Source organism: Lissotriton helveticus, chromosome 7, assembly GCF_964261635.1.
Source record: "Lissotriton helveticus chromosome 7, aLisHel1.1, whole genome shotgun sequence".
Taxonomy (NCBI): Eukaryota; Metazoa; Chordata; class Amphibia; order Caudata; family Salamandridae; genus Lissotriton; species Lissotriton helveticus.
Window position 1 is genome coordinate 1,861,073,516 of NC_136068.1, and position 21,963 is coordinate 1,861,095,478.

The window sequence follows — 21,963 nt, forward strand, 5'->3', positions numbered from 1 at the left end:
ATGTGCCCTAGTTGAAGCTTAAATTCAGTGACTCATTCATCAGCCCAAAAACAATCGTGAGCGTTGTCTAGGCTGGGCAGATGTGCCTTCTTCCCAAATATACCATCGAAAATCAGCTGTGATGCTGGACAGAGGCCTTTGCATCCTTGACTTTCACGAGCGCAATCCTCGTGCTGTTCCTGTAGCCAGGAGCTTCTGTATCTTCATCTGCTGCTCTGATCGGTCTCTGACCTTTTATACACACAAGAGGCATGTGCACTCGCATGGAAGCCCCGTCCGTTTGGCCCCGCCCACACACTCGCGGTGTGCACCGTCTTCCCGCCATTTACCCACTATGATGGACAGCTCACTCAAGGGACCCCTGCGCCCTTCGGCGCGATTGCATAGTAACACACACCTGGTCGCTGTAGACAACTCTCTGGCACTTTAGGCAGCTGTAGTGTAGTAAAAGCACTATACATCTACCCAACGAGGTAGCACTTACTGATTATCCAGTAGAAAGTACTCCAGTTGAGTAGAGGTATGGCACAAAACGGTGGCGTCTTCTTGAATAAATATGAAGGGCAGGGTTCATTCTGGCACGATGGTCCTGGCACAAAAATTAAACCTCAACCGGAGGCACTTACAGATATCAATTAAGCATGTGCCCTAGTTGAAGCTTAAATTCAGTGACTCATTCATCAGCCCAAAAACAATCGTGAGCGTTGTCAAGGCTGGGCAGATGTGCCTTCTTCCCAAATATACCATCGAAAATCAGCTTGATGCTGGACAGAGGCCTTTTCATCCTTGACTTTCACGAGCGCAATCCTCGTGCTGTTCCTGTTCCCAGGAGCTTCTGTATCTTCATCTGCTGCTCTGAACGGTCTCTGACCTTTTATACACACAAGAGGCATGTGCACTCGCATGGAAGCCCCACCCCAAATCCGCCGATCCGCAAATCCGCAAAATCCGCGGATTTTGCGGATCCGCGATCCGTAAATACGCAAATCCGCGAATCGTGGATCCGCAAAATCCGCCCATGCTTAATCCTCACTATGTGATGTATAATTTTCCCAACCCTCAAAGTGTGTAGGTGAGGGAATCAGAGGTTTAGTCAAATCCTTAAACCTGGCTAACACAAGACAGGAAGTCTGTTGCACAGTTGTGTTCAGGAAAATATTCTGAGTGGGTGTGAGGCATACTCTAAACAAGTCTTCGGTTCCCTGAACCTGCCAATATTTAGTCCCCCGGACAGATTTTGTGTCTTTTGTGTACCTCCAGAAGTTGAAACCCTGTAAAGACAGTTGGAAAATGAAAGAAGCAGAGGATATCAGCTTGGTGTTGTTGTACACGAATCTAGGACTCTAATTAAATATTCCTGATGTATGCCCTTATGTGGTTATATCAAATAATATCCTTATATAGGCATAAGAATCATACCCATATTAAGACATAGCCAATGCAGTCCAAATACGGGAATGCTACTCCCATAGACTCCTAGAAAGCACAATGTGTTCTGAAACAAACCAAGCCTCCAGCAGCCCGGGAATTCCCCCTGCTTCTGTATTGATTTGTCCTTGAACTCCTGGAGTCCTGAAAGAACTGCGAGTTCTTAGTGACGTCTTATGTCCAACCTTACATCAAACTCGGCACCTTCCAGGTATAAATATACAAGCATCTGCCCTAGCAAAACACATGGTGGTTTGGAGCAGATCGACTATCTACTTGCCTCACGCCCTGCTGTAAAAGTGCCGAAGGAAGCTGACCCTCCCGTTGACGCACTGAGAGAGACGCTGTCTTTTCTCCTGCCGAGAAATCCAGCTCCAGTGTTTCCCTGTCACCCTTGCGGGTTGCTGGGATATCGAGTCCTGAGAGAGAGATACAAGACCTCCTTCATTCTATAACCAAGGTACGGAGCTGATTAGACCCTTAGAGAATTCTTGATTTAGATTCTTGGCAGAAACTACCTTAACTCAAAACTAAATCTCACTTACTCCTTCCCATGTACTAGGCTTAGGTTAGGTACAGCAGGGTAGGCGTATCTTAGAAGCACCAGTTGAGTATGTTTAGTACTTATTTTATCATTGTATGTATTGTACCCATTTTAAACACCGTATGGCTTAGAAACCATACCGTGCTTTTACAGTATTACTTTGTAATACTCCTTTTACTGTACGCACTTTACTTTACGACAAGTATTGCAATTGTAGCAATTCACTTCTCTTGCACGAGAAAGAAGACTGTTAAATAAATAACCTCTTTTATTGAAAACGCCTGTCTCTCTGTTTCTCTGCACTTCTGGTGAAACTAAGCATGCACGATTGACTGAGTCAAATAGCTATCGTTTCCGCAACGCTGGAGGTATACTCCTTATTCTGGAGGGAGCAAAGTTGTCATTTTTATGCGGTTGTCAGAAACTAATCCCTTCTTGTGAATTCGAGAACATTTCTATTGACCTCTGAGCTAGCTGGCATTTCATAATTAAGTCTAACATATTCAATAGAGACCTAGTCGACCTAAGTCCTACCTCTAAACTATTGTTAATGTTATTCCAATGCACAGAGCCTATTGGGAATATAGGTACTACACTACAGTGTTAGTCAGCATATTTTTCTTTGCAGATGCTGGTGCAAGCCCATAACAATGAGTATTAAACCCAGAAAAATAAGCAAACCTCTGTGCAAACGTGTTAGAACTACCTTTTTGGTGGTGTCAGGTAATGTTACTATTGATGATGAGTGAAAACTTTTCATAGGATACTTGCTTTGTGCAAAAAATGGTCACCATAATGCTGATAACAAAAAATGGTGTCAAAATTAGATGTTTAATTGTACAATTCAATGCGCGCAAATGCGGCAGAATGTTCTAAATTAGACATCATAGTGCAAACAGTTTCAATGTTCCAATCATCACAGATTGTATCAGACGTAATTAAATCATTCAAAGTAAATTTTAAACTTAAGTTGAATTTTTAAAAGTTCAGTAGGACCATACACATCAAAGGAAACCCTATCCCATACTATTTCCTCAGGAACTAGTACTGCTGTAGTGTTCACTAAGGACAAGTATCTTTGTTCATGGTGTGATAATGTGTGTGGTTTCAAGACCAAGATCACATGTTTTACTGCAGAGCATTCAGCGAGGTAATGTGCTTTCAGGAGCAAGAAAAATACTGCCACCATACCAATCCAAAGTATTAGGAAAAGTACACCAATTGCCAGCCAGGGATAAACAAGGTAAGTCGTTTTCAGCCAAAGGTGGAACCCACAAATTTGTTGCTTGTAGGGAACAGGTGGTTGCGGTGTCTCGGGCTCACTTGGATCCAATGAAAAGTCATTACATTTGTTGAAATAGCCAGAAGCAATTTGATCTATCCTTGGTAGCTCCGCAGGTTTTGTAGAACTGGTAGATGACTCAGTTCAGTTCAGGTCAAAGTCAAAGTTTATTTGGACTATACAGTCCTTAAACGTATAAAATCGTCATAAAACAGTACTTAAAATCACAATTTACACAATAAACAGTAAAACATCATCATAATTAATGAGTTAAAAACATTTTTTGCTCCTTAACCCCTTAATTGCTGCCGTCGGCCAACGGTCGTCACGGCCACTACCTCCCCAGTGCTGCGCACGACCGTTGGACGTCCATTCAGCACTAGTTCCAATGGACAGCGCAGCACTGGGGAGGTTTATTTACAAGCTCTAAAGGGGTTAACTTCCACCATAAAATATATCCTAAAACGTTTCATCGGTTAAAACAAAACTCATTATTGCGAGTATTTCAAATTACTTTAGCGTGTTGCATGCACTCCCCGTGGCACCACTTTAAACGCAACACCATGGTAGATGACTCATTTCAAAACATATTCATATAGATGTGGGTATTTAGCCAAATTGAATTCTGTGTTTAATTTGTGATTTCATTTTATTCAATTTCAACAGGGACAAGCTGCATTCCACTGTTGATAACTCCTTCACTTCGCAGAGTTGAGCTATCGAAAGTATTTAGTCTTTCCATCTGAGCTTCCTGTATGGTAGCGAGAGGAGATCGGTGGCAACCCAGGAGTCCACGTGGCCTACTGTTAAGAATCAGCCACATTGTGTGGTTAAATCGGATCTATTGAGACTAATCTCTTTTTGTTTACTGCCGGCAAGAGGCAGAAGAAGTTTAGTTCTTGTTCCTTCGACAGCCAGGACAGGTACAGGTGCCCTGTAGGATGGTCCAAATTCTTTCTTGTCCTCAATACTTTCTCTGACCAGAACCCCAACCTCCGGCATCCAGCAAGTCTTGCAGGAACAGCTTTCCCTTCTCCAGTGATGGTGTGTTTTAAGTGGGCGTTGCTTTGTAATGCCCGGAATTCATTGAGTTCCTAAAAACAGCCAAATGATCATTGATATCAAATGTTTTTATATTCGTCACTGTGCTGCCACTATCGGCATCAGGTATCCACATTCCTATCCCAAACTGGACCTCGTATGGGGTACGGCCTACCAGGGATTTTCTTGGCATGTGGTTTAGTGCCCTCTGGACCCATGTAGGCGATTGACCCAACTGACACCCAGGCCTAATTCCCAAGACATTAAGGATTGCTTTAGATCCCTATTCTTCCTCTCCACAATCGAATTTCCCTTGAGATGATAAGGGGAGGAGTACCGCAAGGCCACACTCAAAATTCCCATGGCTTCCTTGTAAGCCCAAAAGCTAAACACGGGACCATGCTAGGAATATAATGTGCCAATTCCATATGTTCTCATGAAGACTCGCAAATCCTTTATAACAGTTGGAGTGTCAGCCGAGCGCTGAGGCCAAACCCACAGGCATATAGAGCATGAATTCACTATCACCAAGATGTATTTGTAAGCCCCGTCAGATTGTAAGGGGCTGCAGTGGTCCAAATAGACACATGCAAGAGTTCTGTCAGATATTAGTAGTGGTGTTTGAGGTGGGCGTGCTACGGTGGAACCCTTCATCTGCTGACAGATGTCGCACTTGAGATCAAAATTCTTGGTCTGTCTATTAAGACCTGGCCACCAATAACGCTGCTTCAATAATGAAATTGTTGTAGTGAGCCCTGCGTGTGCAGAGCCCAGACCTTTGTGCGCAGCCATAATTAAACCTAATCTGCTATCCATGTTTGATATCACTCTAACCCCCAGTCCTGGAATTTGAGCATATGGGATGTTTTGTGCATCTAACTTGTAGGAGTACTTAAGTGGAAAACCTTTTGGCAAGGCAGAGCTGTAATGCATAGCTTTGACAGCTATCATGATTGCCCCTTCTATCCTTGTGCTGGAATTAGTGATTGTAGAAATGGCGACAGTAAGCACTGTCACCTTGGTGGTTTCATCAGCCGAAGAATTCCCTTCAACGTGAATGCCAACACGCTGATGATTCAATGTGTGAATTACATAATCCTATGGCAAGCCTTCTTTCAGCTTCGCCAACTGTTCCCAGAGTAACTTGTGTTTGATTGTGCAAACTTTAGAATCTCTGAAGCCATTTTGACCAGAATAGTGAAGATAGAGATCGTATGACTGGACACCATAAAACAAATCCCACACTATGAGTGTGGGGAATTCCCAATCGTATTTTGCATTGCCAATATCAGGGCTTTCAGCTCTGCCAGCTGAGTAATACCCTACTCTTGCAGCAAGCCAAGGTTTCCAGTTAAGTTTTCCAACCAGTTATTCGGGCCCCCTAGGTGCCTTCTAGCATCTTGTGATTTCTCGTTTGGCCAATATGAAAGCAAGGTCCTGAAATCTATTGGTGACCCTCGGTTTAGATGATTGAGGGACTACGGTAAGGAGACAGTGCACCAGTGCACAAGGAACCACTTGCTCCGTTATTTTTGCCACTTCAGCCATGACCTCCTGCCAGTATGGGTATGGGGTATAGGGTAGGGCAGCTCGAGAACATGTGCAGCATATCTACCCAGATTTCTCCACATCATGGACATCCCACGGCCTCCCTGTCAAATTATCTTTTAATGCGTTCTGGGGTTAGGCATGCCAGTTGAAGAACATGAAAGTTAATCAGCTTGAATCAGGCATTCCTCGAAATCTTAGGGATTTTGCCCAGTGTATTTTCCAAGTCCTTATTTTCCATAGGAATGCCCAAGCTGTTTTCCCATAGGCCCCTCGGTACTGTCAGGGGTTGGACATAGTCCTTGCCGATCACCCTTTACAGGCATGTGACCGCCTTGATTCTGCCCCCCTGTTACTATATAGCTACTCATGGAATAGTGTTTAGGTTTCACATGGTATACAACCTTTACAACGAAACTTTTACAACGAACTACCATTACAACGCAACTTTTACAACGCAAACTATTACAATGCATTGCTCTGGGGGACGCTCTAGGATAGGGAATAGGTTAATTTACTATCCAATAACCTTCCCTACTATCCACGGGGACTGGAGTTGGAATAGTAAATAAAACTATTCACTATCCAGCGCCCAAAAGCATTATGCGTTGTAATGGTATGCCTTGTAAAACTTACGATGTAAAGGTAGGCGTTGTAAAGGTAGGCGTTGTAACGTCATACATCCGTTTCACAGGACCCATCCCCATTGTCTCCTAATTAGCTGTAGTTATGGCTGTTTAGAGCAGGCACTGGCCTGGGGGGATGCCCTAGTCTGTCTACAATGCTTCAAACAGCAGGAGTTTCCCCTCTCCATACAGGTCTCCCAATTTAGGGGATCCTGCCAGGACCCAGTCTTCCCAGCCCCTCCATTGGCCACCGTGTAGCAGTGCTTTTAGCATCGTCATTGGGAGGTCTTGCAAGTAGGGCACTCAGGTGTGTGTCTTCTGGATGCATCTTCCCCAGCAGCGTCATATTTCTTGCTTTTGTATACTCCTTTGGCGCTCTCCCGACCCTTAGTAGGGTCCGTAAGAGCAAATCTTTCTTGGGGATGAAGGGCCCCATTTCTCTACCTTGTGTCCGCCTTCCCGATATCCACTGCCTAAACTATTGCAGTTGCCCTGCTGGGTAGTACGATCCAAAATCAGGGACTGCAAGTACACTCTCTTCCGTTGGTTCTTTCAGTGTAGCCAAAGCCACCCCCCAATGACACTGCTCCCAGATGAACGATGCCATGTATGAATCCAATTCAGTGAACCATGCTCTTGGTACCCAATACGGGTAATGTGTTAAAAAAGTACAATAACCTCGGAAGGGCTACCATCTTTATAAGTGCCACCTTACCAGCAACTGATAGTGAGAGTGTCCCCCAAAAGGTCTTACTGTCCTTTCTGGATCACACAATCCCTCCTATGTTCCCCTCTAGGCGATCCAAATGGGAGTGGTAGATTTTGACACCCAGATATATTATAAGGTTTTCCTGGGCCCCTTGCAGTTCCCCTCCTAGATCGTTCAAAAACAAGAGTAGGCCATCCGCAAATAGTGCGATGTGATTAGCATGTCCCCCTATCTGCAGGTCTCAGCATCTACTGCCTGATCAAGCAAGGCATGCCAGAGGCTTCATGGCCAAAGCAAACAGCAAGAGGGAGAGGAGGCATCCCTGACGCGTACCTCTCTCCACTCAGTACTGTTATGAAATTGTACACCCTGTGCGCACCCTTGCCAGGGCCTCTGTGTATTGTAACTGTCCCCACCATAGGAATCCCAGTCCCATGCGCATTCGCTCTAAAACTCTGTATGAGACCCCCCATTCAAGGCCTTCTCTACATAAATGGCGAAGACCGCCCCCCTCTCCTCTTCGGCCGCTCGTCTCCATTATGAATAATAATCGTCTGATGTTGAAGTCCGTATTTCTGCCGGGGATAAATCCTGCCTGGTCTGAGTGGAACAGAGTAGTCATAAATAGGAGGAGTCTTGTTGCTAGGAGCTTACTCAATAATTTAAAATCCAAATTAAGTATAGATAAGGGCCTGTAGGCCACGCAGTCTAAAGGTGATTTACCCGGTTTAAGCAGGGGGATAACTAGCACCTCTCGCGTGGTGCTGGAGAGTGTATTCAGACAGAATATTGAGTTGGAAATGTCAATTTACACAAATATTGAGTTGGAAATATTGTGACACAGAAATATAGACAGCAAGAATATCGTGGTCAAGAATATTGACTAAGGTAAGAGAAATTGTTTTAAAAAATATTGAAGTCATTAATTTCATTTGCAAACATTTAGGGGGTGGAGATGATGGCGGACGGACTAAAGTCCGCCCGCCATCATAGTGGGGATCTGGACCGCCTGCCATGCATGCAGTGGTAACACCACGGTCGAGGTTTGGATCCGCCCACCTTCCTAATCTGGTGTGCGATCAATCGTCGTTCGATGGCGGAGGGATCACCACCACACGGCTGGTGGTGGCAGACCTTCCGCCACCGTAATCGGCCCCAAATTTGTTTAAAATATTGATTTGTTAATTAGTGTTATGTATTTTAGTGTATGTTTCAAATGTATGTGATATATGTTTTTGTATAAGTATTGTTTATGTTTTTTAATATATGTGTTTTTAGTAGGTATCAATTGTATTTTAATTTAATTCTGCATTTGTTAGTTCGGTAGCAGGTTGTGGGTTTATAGGGGAATAGGGTGGGAAGTAATTTAATTATAATAAATTAATGATTATTTTTTATTTATTAATAATTATTTATTTGAGATTTTACAGTGTCAATTATGGGAAGCAATGTATTTGTAATTAATTATTCATATGATGATTGTGTAATTAATTTTAGGTGCAGGTTGTGGGGTTAATAGGGGTAAAGGGTAGGAAGTATTTTATGTTTAATTAATTATTAATCAGTTGTTAATTTATAATAATCAATTGATTAGAAGTTAATTATGGAAATTGTGTAATTAATTTTAAGTGCGGGTTGTGGAGTTTATAGGGGTAAAGAGTGGGAAGTAATCCTCATGCATAACAAATTAGGGAAGTTTTCAGAGAAAACCACACAACATTTGTTCATCTCATATCTAGACAAAAGATCAGTGCCCAGCCCGTTATATAGAAAAGGTAGGACAAATTTAGGTGAAAGGTCCCCTTACTAGATAGGCCTAACCTATAAAGTATTACTCTGGGAGACCAAGGGGTTCATTAGGATGTCTGGCGGATTGCCTCCGCCAGGCTGGCGGTGGCCACCGCCAGCCTGGCGGAGGCAATCCGCGAGACATCCTTCCCTGAATTCCCCCCTGCCATATTACAATGGCGGGGGGGACCGCAGCGGGAGAAAACACCGCCCGCCTGTTTTCCACCCCGGTCGCCTTGCGGCCCGGGCGGTAAATGATTAATATGGTGGCGGTGTCTATTAGACACCGCCAGCCATATTAACATCAGCTGTGTGACATGCTTTTCCGCGGCGGCGATGCCGCCACGGAAAGGTAGGCGGTGTTCACTCTGGGGGCCCCCTGCCGGCCCCCAGAATGAAGCTGAGTGGGGACATGCACACGGGGGGTACTTGTGGTACCCCCTCACATTTACATAAACAAAGCGGCAGGCACTGCGCGATGCCTGCCGCTTTGTTTATGTAAATGCTGTAAAGCATTTTTAGTATTGTGGCGGGCGGTGTACAGAGCACCGCCCGCCACTATACTAAAAATACAGGATGTGCCCACCACTGTGGCAGGCACATCCTAATACCCCCATGGGACCCCCACCCTTATGGTGGGCGGTCCCATTTACCACATGGATGGTGGCCGGGCAAAGTCCGCCCCCCCATCCTAATGACCCCCGTAGTCTGACACTCAAAATTGCCCTGGATTCTGCTGGACCAGGGAGAGTTGTTGGGGTGCAGTTTTGGTCACCCAAGAAATACATTAGCCTCATTCAAAGGGAACCACTGGTTGCAATGTGGCCAGACACCAGTAGACAAGTGGCAACTAGTTTTGACTGGACTTCACCCCAAATTTGAGGAACCTCGACACATGTGGACAAAGTCACCCCTCCGTGACTGCAGACAGAGGATTAGCCCCAGGACAACCCCCTTCATCAGCACAGCATCTTCTGTATTCTTTAACATTTTCAGCATCCTGTCCCATGTATCAGGACCGCTCCTTTGAAGTCTCTGGTGGTTGTTGATTAAGGACTGGTGCTGAACTGGAGATTACTTGGCCCTTGAGGTAACTGTCCGCATAAGCCATCCTGCTACCCTTGACTTGCTAACTGCCAAAGATGGTCATCTAAAGTAAGCCAGTGTACCGAAACACAACTTATTTAAAGGTTTCCACAAGGTTTTAAATGTACAGCTACCCGTGACAGTGGCCACTTCTTGCCTAGTTTTAAGTCAAAAGCTGTGATTTACGAATTGCTTGAATATTTATATTACCGGATCCCTCCAGTGGATTTTGTAGCTATGTGAGCCATTTTTGTGAATTAGTGTTGAAGTTTCTTATTGTGTTTCTTTCTTGTTCCACTGTGTTGGTACTACTAAATGTTTTGCACCTTTACTTTTGACAAGACCTGACTGCTCGAAGCCACAGCTTCCCAGGATTGAGCTACGGTTTTCTCAAATGAGCTTGCCTGGAATCAAGATGGGTAGGCTAGTGTACTATATGGTGAGGTCGCACAACCACACCATGTAAAACACCTCAATCCTCACAGACATTCACAAAGTGAAAGCTGCCCAAGGCAGTCAACTTCCACTATGTGAATACCAGCTGCGGGCAAATGAGAGTGATGACAGGGAGAAAGGGGTCCCTATGATGTCCAATTACAGCATGCTCATTTTATTCTGAATGCCGAACCTGTTCCTCAAATAAATAGCAATTTTAGATTATGAATGCAGGGTTGAAGGTCTGCTGTCCCTTGTGGGGCTCCATCTCTGTACTCACATGCTTTCGCTTGGATTTTCAAATGGAAGCCAGCCTCAATTCCTAAGGTAGATTCATCAAATCATTTTGAATGGTCATATTGTGCAATGATAGATCTGTAAATGTGTTTCAGCATGTGGTGCCGCACAAACTTTAGGTTGGGTGGCAAAGCAATAGATGTACATTGCCTGCTTTAAGACTTTACCTTTAGTACATTGGACCCTTGGCACTTCATTGTATTTGATTTGGGACTTTAACTTAACTAAGATGGAAGATTCTTAGACTGGTGTTTTAAGGTTACATCAGCAATGGTGGAAGACAAGATTTTTCAATCATTTTTCCAAACAAGGTTGCACTATGTAATTCTCTCCTATGGATAGTCAATTCTAAGTCATTTAGGATTTCTGTCTTGACACTATTTCCTCCTGGCTCTTTAATAACAGTCACTTTGAATGAGCTTCATTACGGCCAGCCAGGGTTGGTGAAAATTTAACATCCTTCTTTTTTCTATCCACTTTTTAGTTTTCTATACCATCTGATGCAACTACCTACGGCTGTGCATACATTCCACTGCCACAACTAGCTGCGAAAAATCATATCTATAAGGTAAATGTTTCTACTTCCTCAATATAGTGCATTGTCTATGAGACCCATCGGGAATCACTAAAAATGCAGGATGGAGTTGTGCTGGCGACTGCAGACCACCATGTCTGTGTTTGCTTTTAGATAAAGCAAATTAAAAAAATATGCAGCCCATTTCCTTAAAGGAAAGCAGGATGGATTTTAAAAACAAAAATACATCCTTTCAGTTTCATTGTTGAAGAGTAGGCAGTGGTCCGTGGCATCACTGCCTGCTCTTAAAAAACTTTTCCTCAACCCTTTACAGAGGGCAAGGGGTCCCATGGGGATCCCTTCCCATTTGCAACTGGATTACCACCTACTTGAAGTAGGCGGTAAAATTTACATGTTTTGTGACCACATTTGGGTCCCAAAACATTTTTATATAGCACTGTGATTCGGCATTAGGAAAGGACACCCTTAACACTCCCCTTCCTAATAGCGACACAGTAACCCATTTTGTGATTCGGTAAAAGGTTGCCGAAATGGAAATTCGGCCTTTGTAGATAGAAAAAGGCTTTATATTGGTCGCACATGACCCAATTCTGCAAATCAGGCCCTTTGTGATCAAGAAAAAGCTACACACTTGTGGCCTTTAGTGAAGTTCAGGACCATCTAGCAGGGAGACTAGCAGAGTTCAGAACAAGGTAATGAGACAGGGAGGTGGTGGTTCTGTGCAGGGACAAAGGTTTTCCAGAGAAGCGGTTAAATATAAACAAGACAGTATCTGGGAGCAAACAGGTAGTTAACAGGGAACTAGAATGTCTGCAGTGGAAACTATTACAATAACACAAGTGCAAATAACAGGAAGGTGAAACCAGGTAAACAGTAGACAAACTGTCAACAATAATTGTGTGTATGCTCAATTCCTGATAACTACCAGGCCAAGCTTTGTTCAGCCAGAAATCATCTCACTAATAGATTTGCCTCAAACAGAAGTCATGGTGGTCCATTGAGCAAGGAAGAAATTATCCCTGGCTCAGGTTTGAAGTACTCAGTGAAAGTAGGTTAAGAAGAAGGCGGAACCACACTAGGGTTAATGACCAAAGCAACACAGGTGCATACTAATTTGTGAATGTCCGACCATACCGATTCGATTTAAAGGGCAACCAGAGATTATGTAGATGATTGTCATTTAGGTTAAATGTATGTGAATTTATCCCATGTGAATATCTTGAAATACTGACAAGGTTGCTGCGGTTGTGGACCCCTTCTAAATTAAGTCTTAGTTAAAATCTGATAAATCGCAAGTATAACTTAATGTATTTTTTATGTATATTCAAATATGTTGTATCTTGAATGTTATTACCTGATAGATCTAAATACATCCCAAATTGCTTATCCCCTCACTGACAAAGTTTACATACACATTTTTTACTCACATTATGTGTTGTCATTGCAAAAACAACAGGTGATGGACAGAATGCAGAACAATGTCATACATTCACCCCAGTACAGAGATCTGGGCCTAAATCCGTTTTTTTGCACTCCACACCACCCCAGTTCAGACATGACCATATGCAAATCAGCCTTGACCCTGTGCCTCATGGGAACAGTCCAGCCCGAACTGCCAAGCCATGTCTTTCCTGGACCGGAATCAAGCATCCTAGGACCTGTTTCTGGCTATCAGTCGTCTTCAGCCAGGATAGCTTGACTCCAGTGGTGTGGAGAGCATGGGACTCACGTCTGAGCATACCCATCCCTCTCGGGGTGACAAATGCAAAAACAACAACTGATGGACAGAATTCAGAACAATGTCACACATTCACCCCAATACAGATTTCTGGGCCTAAATCCATCGTTTTTTTGCACTCCACACCACCCCAGTTCAGATATGGCCATATGCAAATCAGCCTCACTTGTCATTGTGCATTTTTACCTCTCAAACATGTACACTTGAGTCAAATGTGTTGATTTGTACACATTTTTGGAAATATGCCTTCTTGCACTAGTCCACTTTTCCCTCTGGCATTCACTGTGAAAAATAGGATACCTCCTAATGTGCAAATATCTAGACTCTTATTTTAAAGGGGCGGAAATGAGTCTAGATGTAAGCAGATTGGATAACAGTCTCCCTGGGTTAAATTCAAGAGAATTTAAAAACAGAGGGGTTGAAATTAAATGTATTCCCATGTTAAATAATAGACATTTAACCTGAATCTTTGCTCTGCTTTTCATTTTATTGAGTGCAATATTTCTGCTCCTGCAACATTTCCCTCCTATTTTAGCATAGGAAACAAAATGTACTTTCTATAACTCGTTTTCTGTTCTGTGATCCCCTCACAGTTTGATTCAATCATACAAGACAGCAACAAAAATCTGGTTCATCACATCCTGGCCTACGGCTGTCCAAACTCCACCAACGTCAACATTGCACCTGGTATTTGTATGTCCAATCCAGACTTTTATGCTTGTTCGGAGGTGATTGCTGCATGGGCTGTTGGTGGCAAGGTAAGTCAATGAATGGAAAACTGGGCTTGTCCAGAGTTTGTGGTCACAGTTACACGCACCATTGAGTACTGGAGGTATTCTATCATGGAGGCGGGCAATTGTATGGCATTTATAACTCAGAGTCTCTATGCATTGTTGGTGCTACAGGGTAGCTTTCCATTTTACTCAACGATCACTTCCATTTTGATGAAACATCTTTTATTTTTTGCATCAGAATAATTTCTCTTGTAACTCAAAGTTCACCTCCTGTCTTGTAGCCTCTGTTGGCAACTGTAACATGCCCCCTTTCTCACCTCTCACCTCCTGTTTTGTTCCACCCACTAAGCAACATAACCCCCCCCCCCCCCCAAAGGCTATTTTACAGGATTAATCAGACACAGAACTGATTCAAAGGGGTCAAACTACGGGTGCAGAAGAGTAAAAGAGGTACACAGGAAAAGGAAAATAAAGGAGAGGACAAGCCAAGTGCAAATGATAGATCTGTGTCACAGTTTGAAAAGACAAAAGGAAACCTTAAAAATGCAATGACTGATATTAAACGTTCACACAAACTACACCATATGAACTATGTATCAGGAGGGAAGCTATACACTAGCAGAAATGACTCAGTATTCTCTTTCAGGTGTTCTTTAAGCCAATGTGAATGTGAATTCCCCTTTTACCAGGACAACTGTAGCTCAAAATGATGACTTACGTACATTAATGTTGAAAACACCTGTGCAAAAAAACAAAATAATATCACTAAATAAACAAGTCATAAAGAAAGGGACGAAAAGATAGAAGGTAAAAAGAGGGAAATGTAAAAAAACATGAATAGGAGAAGGAAGGTAGGTTCATGAAGTGGAGAAATTAAAGTAGAAAGACAGCAAATGGGGAATATAGGAAAGAAGATTATCAACAATGTTTACAAAACAGACAACTGTAAGTAGAGCAAGATGGGCCACATATATATTTGCAGTTGAGACTTTTCTAAAAATGAGAATAACATAATCAAAGAATAGGGAATAACTCAAACATTTAATCTTTTACTTCTAACCTGAATAAAACAAAAGCTTAACCTTGAGTGCAGAGCAACAGATACGGATTCAATTGGTACACAAGTGTTAGGTTAGGAATCTATTCCAAAGAAAACTAGTGTGACTAGTGAGTCTTGGGATGTCACTGAGATCACAGCTACAAGATTGGCTTGAGTTGGCAATGATTATCAAGAGAAGAACCTGGTATTCCTTACCATTACACTGATCCAGGTTCTGTTGGGATACATAGCCCTTGCTTGTACCTGATTTCCTCAACCATCAATGCTCACGCTGCTCACTATTCACTTTCCCTCCTGTTCAAATATTCATCAGCTAAAATTACACATTGCATCGCAACCATAAAGCAAGGCAAGTAAGGGCATAACTCATAGAGATAACTCCCCCAGGCAGTATTTACTTACGTAGGAGGCACAGCCTCATCCCTCAATGTGGGTTCCCTTCATCACCAGAATTCGATAGGTGGTGCACCACTTTTCTTGGAATGCTAGAGGCCTTCCTGGCCTACACATTGGTATCAGGTTGCCTCTCAGTGTTTCAGTAAATATATGTGACCCACACTGTGACCAACTCAATTTGCCCATTTGCAGGATATAGTGTATACAGGACATACATCTGATAATAGGAACACAGTAAGATGAGTAACAGTTTTACATCTTTCAAGGTCTTGAAAGATCAGCATTGTATTCTCATGTCCACTCACAGGAAATGTTTTGGAGATTCCAAACAAGACCCAGCAGATCTGTACCAGAGTGTAGGGATAAACATTCGGTGTTGACGGGGGCGATGCCCATTCCACTATAGCCAAAAGCCTCCAAGGCGACATCATTCCTGTTGTATGTAATAATGGGTGGAGAGGGGGAGCGAGTGTCTAGGAAGTGATTTTGTAAATACGATCTCGCCGGGACCTTCAGATTTTCTATGGTTCCTATCCCAGACCTCACCCAATTCTGAGATCCCAATACAGTCCCAGTCTTTAAATCCATCCAGGGGCTCCAATTGTGAAAACTAGAGCCCTGCCAAAGAAGGGTTTCCCGTGTCAACCAGCCTCCTCAGCATATCCACCTGAGATCCATATGCCGTTCTTGCAGGTTGGCCTTCATGACCGAAGGTAGCGAGTTTAGAACTCCAGCTCTGATTATGTAATGTGCAACAGCCATACAAACAGACCCAGTTCCTACCTGTGTGCTGGTCCATTGGTCGTACCAAAATGACAGTTGTTATTTGAGACAGGCTGGGCTGTCCAATAATAAAGCTGCATGGTGGATTTATCTTCTCCACTCTTGTAGACCGCTTGCAAGCTCATAGCAAAGGCTACCCTTGATTGTTTGCCTACACACAGGAAATTTCTTACAAGTTGAAATACCATGTTAAAGAAGCTGGCTGGCATATTGTATAGTTCTGGAGTGCATAAAGGATCCGTGGTAGAGCAATCATTTTAAATACCATAGCTTTACATAGGGAGAGGGAGGGTGTGTGAGTTACAAAAGTTGTTGCGCAGTGTATGGGGCATGGTGAGTATATTGATGTCCCAGCAGAACTGCGAGCTCAGCAAGAATTGCACATCCAGGTGTTCAAGATTGTCAAGTTTGACTCGCTGCTGGGACTGCCATACCATTGCCTGGGGTCCACTCTGCACCGGGATCATTATTGATTAGTCCCAATTGACCACAATACCTGAGGTCCCTCTGTATAGGGAAAATATGTTTTCAGAGCTATAACAAAGCTTTCACCTTTGGTGTTTTCACTGGATTTTTAAGCAAATTTATTAAAAATGTGTTGCAAATCGCAGAGTCCAGCATTGCAAGTGGAGAGTTGTTATGTGGAGTGACATTCAACACAGTGGAAGAGAGTGTTGTAAAGTCTATTGTCATAGACTGGAGTATTGTAGATTGGAATTGAGTGGAGTAGTGTACAGTGTATTAGCGTGTCATACAGTGTAGTAAAGTCTTCTATAGTGTAGTGGCATTGTGTCTCATATAGTGGAGTCAAGTATTGTAGACTGGAGCATCAAGTTGTACAGTGGAATGGCATGTCAAAAAGTGGAGTAGGGTGCTTTAGACTGTCATAGAGTGGAGTAGAGGGTTTTAGAGTGGAATAGGGTGAAGTAGTACATCATAAAGTAGAGTATCATCAAGTAGAGTGTTATAGAGCACAGTGGGGGAGGGTGTCGTAGAGTGGAGTGCCATGCCATGTCATTTAGTGGAGTGGTGTATCGTGGTGAGAATTTGAGTGTTGTGGCATCGTGTCATATAGTGTAGTACAGTGGAACAAAATGGATAGGCATGGAGGCGAGTAGAGTATCATAGAGTGTAGTACAGTGTTGTAGAGTGGAATTGCATACAATGGAGTAGAGTAGAGCAGCATAGAGCTGAATATGGCACAGTGACGTAGAGTGGGATAAAATGTAGTGAAATGGTCTATACTAGAGTGGAGTTACACTGGAGTGGAGTAGTGCAGAATGGAGTAAAGTGTCATAGAGTGGAGTGGCATGTTGTGGACTACAGTGGTGTGGAGTCACTCATACAGGACAAAGCTGCAATGATAGTGTGCACTCATGGCTGGTTCACCATACAGTCCTACAGCAAGGCGTCACCCCAAGCCTATCTCCACACTAGATTCTCTAGAACCATCAAGGATAAGTTCTTGGAACTGTACCTAGGCATATTACAATCTGCATATAATATGCCGCCGTGGCTACACCCTCCAAAGCCAGCAATCTGCTCACTATGCGGGGAGGGAGAGGAGGACATAGTGCACCTGCTACCCATACACAGGAGCGTTGGACCCTCCTTAGAAAAACTCTTTAATAAGAAACACACCCTGTCTTGCAGACAAGGGGGAACAGCCTTTACAACGTGGGCATTACCACGCGCTGCCATTACTATGCTGCTTTTACAACGCAAGTCGTTTCAACGACTTGCGCTGGAGGGCGCTGTCGGCAAAGAAATAGTTTAATTTTCAATTCCAACACCTTCCCTACTAGCTGGAGTTGGAATAGAAAATTAAACTATTCCACTATCCAGCCTTTACAGCGCAAGTTGTTGTAACGACTTGCGTTGTAAATACAGCGTTGTAATGGCACGCGTGGTAATAGCCCGCGTTGTAGTGACATACATCCGCAGACAAGCAGTGTTAGCAAGCTTTGCCGGCGAGGATGTAGTTTATTGTTTGCACTTCCTTGCTACTGTTAGTAGCATTGTGCTACAAGATATCAATAAGTCGAAAACCTTACAATTTTAAAAATACGTATTCTACTTGCTCCACAGAATGATCTTTTTCTCCTAATATGTAATACTGCCAAATTTCATAAAAATCGAGCTGATGTGAATTACAAAAGTCTATGGCAAATGCATTGGATTTGAACACCGTTTTGGGAACCCCCATTTTTCTTTGTACCATCTTGACCAAACACTGCAAAAGTTTCATTCTTACCAAAAGGACCACCATGAAAAATGCTGTGCACGTTTAACCCGCAAGTCCTCTCTTTCTCTTCACTGTTTATCACACGTTTGGAACCTCGTTTGACTAATCTTCATGAAATTTTGCAGAAAAAGTGACCTCCCAATGCTAATAGCCATGGAAAATTTCAGGGTAACCAGTCAAGTGGGGGCTTAGAACAAGGGGGGAATCAATAAATGCATTTGCCTTTAGAAAATTTAGGCCTGATTTACACCATATTTGGCAGACAACTAGCTCCACGTCCAGAACATATCTGTTTGTTATTTGGTGCAAATCCGTTCAGTAGTTTTTGAGATAATTAAGTCAAACCAAATGTGTATATTTAGAGGCACAAACCCTCCACTAATCCTCCCGATCTTGTGTAGATATCTTTTTTTTTTTTTTTTTTTTTTTAGGTCCTCATCTAGCCAATTAACTTGTAGACGATACTCAATTTCACACATGTTGGAAACGGGCCTCTATTGTTCCACTGCTTAAGAAGCCCTCATTGGATATCGCTGATCCCAATAGTTTCAGGCCCATTGCTAGACTGCCGCTTCCAGCCAAACCTATTGAGAAGGCCATGAATTTCCAGCTCTGTGCATTTCTGCGTACCTCGCAGGGTCTGGATTCAGCTCAACATAGGTTCGGGGAAGGACACAGTACCGATACCGCCCTGATTAAATCTACGGAGGAGGTCAGGAAGGCTTTGGATGCAGGGGGCCAGGCGGTGCTGGTCCTTCTCGACCTGTCCGCGGCCTTCGATACGGTCCATCACAGTGTTCTGGTGGACCGGTTAGAGGACTGCGGGATTCAGGGGAGAGCACTGAGTATCCTGAAAGCTTTCCTTACGAACAGGGTCAAGGTGGTGGTGATGGGAGATTTTGAGTCTAGACCTTTCGAACTCCCAGTGGGGGTCCCTCAGGGATCCTCCCTAAGCCCCACCTTATTTAACATCTATGTATCCTCTCTTGCCCCGGTGGTCCGATCCTACGGGTTTGAGTTAACATCTTATGCAGACAATACGCTGATTGTTGTATTGCTGCTTCCGGGGAAAGAACTAGGTTTGGCGGCTAGGTTTCAGGACTGTATGACGGCAGTCAGCACTTGGATTGCAAAAAGTTGCTTAAAACTGAACTCCTCCAAAACTGAGGTGCTACTATTTGTCTCTAACACTAATCTCTGGAGCCCTAAGTGGTGGCCGGAAGACATGGGGTCCCCTCCTTCCCCTGCAACGAAGGTGAAGAACCTAGGAGTTCTTATTGACGATCAGCTTTCCTTTAAACCACAAGTTAAGGCGCTCACCTCTTTCATCCATTGGACTTTGAAAATCATTAGGAAGATCCTCCCCTTCTTAACGGTGGGGAGCAGAAAGACGGTGGTGTCAGCACTTGTGCCCTCCTGCCTGATTACTGCAACAGTATACTCCTTGAGGCCCAACAAGGGCTGCTTAATAAGCTATAGGTCTTGCAAAACGCGTCCGCCCGTCTCATCGCCGGACTTTTCATCGGTTTCCCGGGAGCTGGAAAAGCTGCACTGGCTCCCGGTACGGAAACGGATTATGTTCAAATCTTTGTGCATAGTCTACAAGGCGCTTCATGGACTGGGCACGGTGTTTCTCCAACAGCACTTCCAATGGTACATGCCAGGCAGACAATTAAGGTTGGCCTGTTTGGGGATGATTAGGACAGCCTGCATCAGGAAGGCACGTTGGGGGGGCAGAAGCTTCATCAGAGGGGCGGCAAATGCTTGGAACACCTTGCCTCTGGCCCTAAAGCAAAGTGCGAACCTGTGGGCATTCTGGAAAAAACTGAAAACATGGCTTTTTACGCTCTAGTCGGGAGGCTTGAAATTCAGGGAGGTACCATTTCAGCGCCAGGACACCGGTTGGTAACAGCACGCTTTACAAATGATACAAATAAATAAATAAATAATCTGAGGGCCGGATGAACATAGAGTCTTTCCACACAAGAAACAGCTGTTTCCACTCCCCCCCCATCACACACATCGCATGAGAGGGGTCAGGAACGACAGCCATTCATTGACTTAATCATCGGACCCCGTTCCTCTGACACCAGTCAACCAACAAAACCCAGACCTTTTCCTGACTTCCTGACTAGAGTCACAAGCTATATCTATTTGACTAGCTCGTATGATATTGTTTTTACATTCAGAGAAAAGGGGTAGGGCAGCCAATTTCCAAGCTTTACATATTTCTCGCCTACCCAACAAAATAACATAGAAAATTAATCTAGCGACCCTTTTGTTTGAAGCCAATATATTATCTTGGCATAAACTAAAAAGTAATAGTAACAGTGTAATTTCTAATCAAATTCCAGTAACATCTTTCAAAAATTCAACAATGTCGATCCAAAATTTAGCGTTCTCTGGGCAATTTAAAAACACATGACAATCATTTGCCTGGGGATCTTGACACCCCGGGCATACGTACTGAGACCCAGAAAATGTGGTCAATTTGGCAGGGGTCCAAAAGAACCAGCTTTCCTTTAAACCACAAGTTAAGGCGCTCACCTCTTCCATCCATTGGACTTTGAAAATCATTAGGAAGATCCTCCCCTTCTTACAGGTAGGGAGCAGAAAGACGGTGGTGTCAGCACTTGTGCCCTCCCGCCTGATTACTGCAACAGTATACTCCTTGAGGCCCAACAAGGGCTGCTTAATAAGCTATAGGTCTTGCAAAACGCGGCTGCCCATCTCATCGCCGGACTGCCTAAGTTTTCATCGGTTTCCCGGGAGCTGGAAAAGCTGCACTGGCTCCCGGTACGGAAACAGATTATGTTCAAATCTTTGTGCATAGTCTACAAGGCGCTTCATGGACTGGGAAAAGTGTTTCTCCAACAGCACTTCCAATGGTACATGCCAGGCAGACAATTAAGGTTGGCCTGTTTGGGGATGATTAGGACAGCCTGCATCAGGAAGGCACGTTGGGGGGACAGAAGCTTCATCAGAAGGGCGGAAAATGCTTGGAACACCTTGCCTCTGGCCCTAAAGCAAAGTGCGAACCTGTTGGCATTCCGGAATAACATAGAAAATGAATCTAGCAACCCTTTTGTTTGAAGCCAATATATTATCTTGGCATAAACTAAAAAGTAATAGTAACGGTGTAATTTCTAATCGAATTCCAGTAACATCTTTCAAAAATTCAACAATGTCGATCCAAAATTTAGCGTTCTCTGGGCAATTTAAAAACACATGACAATAATTTGCCTGGGGATCTTGACACCCCGGGCATACGTACTGAGACCCAGAAAATGTGGTCAATTTGGCAGGTGTCCAATAGAACCGATAAAGAGCAAAGAGATGATTACGCTTAAAATAAGCAGGTTTAACTATCTCTCGAAGTAATGAAAAAGAAGCCAACCATACCTCACTCAAGTTTATATTTTCTAAGAAATTTTGCCATAGCTTTAGGATATCATCATCTATATTATCCTCTGCTTCAATTAAAATTCGATACCACACGGTTATCTCTTTAATATTTTCCCCGTCTTCATACCCTGAATTAACCAAGTAATATCCTCCTGCTCAACCCAATGCTGTCTGTCCCACCAGGCTGAAAGTTGATAGTATTTGAATCGAGTTAATTTTCCTTGAGTACATAACGTCAAAGATTCCCACGATAGCAAATCTACACCCATTTTTAGATCTCCCC

The 21,963-nt window shown here is 43.6% G+C and overlaps 1 protein-coding gene across 1 annotated transcript in view; it reads left to right on the forward strand.

Annotated features, from left to right (window-relative positions):
- The window catches only part of LOC144769773 (DBH-like monooxygenase protein 2), a 248,912-nt gene that overhangs the window by 99,296 nt on the left and 127,653 nt on the right, over positions 1–21,963 (forward strand). Inside the window, exons 4-5 of the mRNA XM_078653958.1 lie at positions 11,269–11,352; positions 13,651–13,815. Of these exons, the coding sequence (XP_078510084.1) occupies positions 11,269–11,352; positions 13,651–13,815 (249 nt within the window). The remainder of the gene's footprint in view (positions 1–11,268; positions 11,353–13,650; positions 13,816–21,963) is intronic.